The sequence below is a fragment of the Cynara cardunculus genome (assembly GCF_001531365.2).
Source record: "Cynara cardunculus var. scolymus isolate 2C chromosome LG 10, CcrdV1, whole genome shotgun sequence".
Classification (NCBI taxonomy): domain Eukaryota; kingdom Viridiplantae; phylum Streptophyta; class Magnoliopsida; order Asterales; family Asteraceae; genus Cynara; species Cynara cardunculus.
The window spans coordinates 15,829,302-15,833,240 of NC_037537.1; the positions used below are offsets into that span (position 1 = coordinate 15,829,302).

General features: G+C 40.6%; 1 protein-coding gene across 1 annotated transcript; it reads left to right on the forward strand.

Annotated features, from left to right (window-relative positions):
* Positions 1-638: 638 nt before the first annotated feature.
* LOC112520028 (probable purine permease 10) lies at positions 639-1,763 on the forward strand. Its single transcript, XM_025128333.1, has one exon. It carries the CDS (start codon positions 639-641, stop codon positions 1,761-1,763), a length of 1,125 nt encoding a protein of 374 aa, XP_024984101.1.
* Positions 1,764-3,939: the final 2,176 nt, after the last annotated feature.

Consider the following 3,939-nt stretch of genomic DNA (forward strand, 5'->3'; position numbering starts at 1 on the left):
TTTTTTGGGATTAGCGTCCTTGTGGACACTCGACTCTTAAGCTAAATAAGTAGCAGACAATTGTGAACCTGATTTACATCTCACATGATGCGTTGGAAAGAGTAGTATATGCCATCTTGGAGGTTGTCGGTTAGAAAAACCTTTACACAAGCATGTGAATCATATCGTTTTTATGAGAATATGTAGATCCCTTTTCAATTTATTTTCAAAAGAATCCATGAGAAGAGAAGAGATGTTTCAACCTATTACTAAAGAAAAAAGTGCAAACTTTAACTTATATAAGACTTTAACCGTCTTTGATATAAACCTACAGGTTTCTTTATCCTTATCAAAACCCGTCATCATTAATTACCCGTTCAATAGGTATAACGAAACAGGTTTTTACAAAACGAACGGTTCGACCGGTTTGCGGATCCGATCTTGTTACCCAAAGTGTTGATCACAAACCCAAAGGGTACAAAAAGCATGAATTTGAACAGGCTTAATACCTATAGCCGAGAACAACCATCAACCCTCCAACCACCCATCTTCACAACTAGTTATGTCATGTACAAAACATGGTGATCAGTACTGATCATCACCACTAGTTATTTCCTTCCATTTCCCACTTCCAAAACCAATCCATTTTCAGTTTTCCAATGTCAGCATCACCTCTCACCCCCGTAGCACCACCACATGCTGCCACCGCCACCACCACTGCCGTGGCTCCTCTCAGGACCACCAACAGAAACTGGTGGCTGAGAATGGCGGCACACACGCTCTGTGTTCTCTTCGGCCAAACCGTTGCTACCCTGCTCGGAAGACTTTACTACAACAAAGGAGGAAAAAGTGTTTGGTTAACATCACTAGTCGAAACTGTGGGTTTCCCGATTCTAATCCCTTTCTATCTTCACTTCAAACCATTAACATATCGTCAATCGACAGAAAACGATAGAATTAGGACGAACCCGCCTTCTGTTTTCATTCTTTTAGCGATCTATGTTTCTTTAGGAGCACTTCAATCCCTCACCGGAATCTTGTATTCCGTCGGACTATTCTACCTTCCATTATCGACTTTTTCGCTCATCAGCACCATGCAGCTCGCTTTCAATGCTTTCTTTGCTTTCTTTCTAAACGCCCAGAAGTTAACACCATTGATCGTTAACTCGTTAGTTCTTCTCACCATTTCTACGGTTTTACTGGTTCTCCAAAGCGATTCCGAAGGAAATCAAGTGGGTGTTTCACGAAAAAGACACCTAAAACTGGGATTCGTTTCAACGGTTATCGCATCTGCACTTTATTCGTTGGGTCTTTCTTTAACGCAACTATCATTTCAGAAAGTACTAAAAGGAGAAACTTTCAATATGGTTTTGAATATGATCATCTACCAGTCGTTAGTCGCGTCTATCGTCACGATTCTGGCGCTATTCATTAGCGGCCAATGGAACGATTTGGGGAAAGAAATGGCGAGTTTTGAACTAGGGAAGATAATGTACTTGATCATCATGATCTGCATTGCGGTCGCATGGCAGATTGCAACCATCGGTGGTGTCGGCTTGATCTTTGAAGTATCGTCACTTTTCTCGAATGTGATCAGTACTTTGGCGTTGCCGATAATCCCAATTCTAGCGATTATAATCTTCCATGAAAAGATGAACGGGATGAAGGTGGTCGCCACCGTGCTGGCGATTTGGGGGTTTGCTTCATATGTGTATCAACATTATCTCGATGAATCCCAGCCCACGATCAGAAGCGAAGTTGCCGATGAGGTGTCCGAAACATAATAGAGAAAGTTCACCGAAAGTGACAAGGAGAAAACTTGCGGGACATCGATCCGTTTGCTACCGCTTCGGTATGTAATCGTTAGAAGCCGGGCGCTCATCAAAACGGGCTCGATTTAAGTTGCAAGAGGGAAACTTCAGCGGATCAATAATCCTAAGTGAAACCTGCAAACCTAGTCTACGTAAAAATCTCGAAGCCGAGTGCAAGCATTACAACAAAATCACTTCTATGAGACGTCAAATATGTATAAAGCTTAATAACCGTTTTATATTACTTAATTAAAAAACACGTTGTGTTCTATAGTAGGATATACGCTAGGCTGTATTTGCCCTCTCCTGAGGGACAGCCCCAACCCCTTAATCCGCAATTCCCCTCTTCCTGTCCTTTCCCCGGCTACCCTTGATAAACTCCTTTGGAGAACCAGTGATGGCCGTCTCACTTCGTTCTCCGTTAATGAAGTCTGGCTCTCCCTCCGGCCAAACGAGCCTGATGTCTCCTGGCATCATATGGTCTGGTTTTCTCAAAATATTCCCAGACATGCTCTTATTCTGTGGGTTGCCCTCAAGCAGCGTCTCAAGACGCATGATAAGCTTCGGTTCTGGGAGGGCCACTCCAACCTGTCTTGTGCTTTCTGTCAAAACGGGCCTGATTCGCATTCTCATCTTTTCTTTGAGTGTATGTTTCCTAATCAGGTTTGGAATGGCTTAAAGCCTAAGCTTAACCTCACTGGTGTCCCGGATAACTGGGCTGATATTATTAGTATGTTCCAGCAAGCCACCAAAGGAAAGACCGTCTGGTGTATTATTCATAGATTAGTGCTAGCTGAGACAGTCTACCACCTGTGGCAGGAAAGGAATAACCGCATCTTCAAGAATAAAAGAAGATCGAATATTATGGTGGTGAAGACGATTACCGATGATGTCCGGTCCAGGCTCTGCCTGACCTTCAAGCCCTCTCCTAATGTTGTCCGGCTTGGCTTGCCTGGAACCTCCCTTAGCCGTTTGTCTTCTTGTGTTGTGTGTTGGTGGTGTGAGCTCCTTTGCTCTCTTGGTTCTCTCGGTGCGGTCTAGGGTGTGCCTGTTTTTAGGCCCCTTTTCCTGGCCTTGTGGTTTTTCCCCGTTTGTTTCCCGATCTTGGCTTGGCTTGGCGTGGCTGGACCCTTCCCTTGTGGTTGGCTTCTTTTTCTTTCTCTCATTCTCTCTCTTTCTTCCTCTTCCCTCTTCTCTTCTTTTCCCTTTCTTCCTTCTCTTCTTTTCCCTCTTTTCTCTTCTTTCTTCTTCTCTGTCTCCCTCTTTCTTTCCCCTCGGGGTGCCTTGGATTCTGGTAGTTGAGGTTTCCTCCTACCCGAACGCTTCATTGTTGTTGTTTTAGCGTTTTAGTGTTTTATCTTGATCTGGAGGGGGGAGCTATCAAAAATTACAAGTTGTTTTTTAGACATTTTTGAAATAAAATGTTATATTAGTCTTTTTTACAGGGGACTGTAAACACACCTTTTCTAAAGAACAATTGTTTTTAAAAAACACTTTTTTAAATAATGTAATATAAAAATGATCAATAGAACTTTTTATTTAAAAATATCTTAAGAAGAACTTGTTAAGATATCAAAGAACGTTATCATCTTATTGTAATACTTTTACATAAAACATATAATTATTTAATTTTATAAATTTAAGTTCAGTAAAACATTTTCATTAAAACATTCAAATCATATAACGTTCTATTTTCGTGGCCATACAACTTCTCAAATGCATAAAAAGACAATTCGAAATGCATCAAAGTTTCGATGAAATATTTGATTGCATGTTGTGTGTCCACAATCACTGATCAATTCTTCATATTAAGCTCACATCAATGGCAGATTCAAGATAAACATTCAAGAACACTTTATGAATATTGGGAGAGAAAGTCAATCCTCTCAATTCAGTCAAACCTCTTATTATCAATGTATATTACAATTAGCTCCTCTTTCTACTAATTACAAAAATTACCAACCTATTTATATGGTCAACATGTTAATACAAAGTCAAAGTCAAAGTCAAACTAGTCTAAGAAAGTCAAACACGCTGACTTTTACAATTATAGACTAAAATTAATCTTTCAAGACGAATACAATTAATACTGATTTTTCAGTCCTAACATTCTCCCCCTTTGTATTCAGACTTGAAAGAAAATTCTGCA

Coding starts and splice junctions, on each gene's coding strand:
- LOC112520028 (XM_025128333.1), top strand. CDS start 639: ATGTCAGCATCACCTCTCACCCCCGTAGCACCACCACATGCTGCCACC.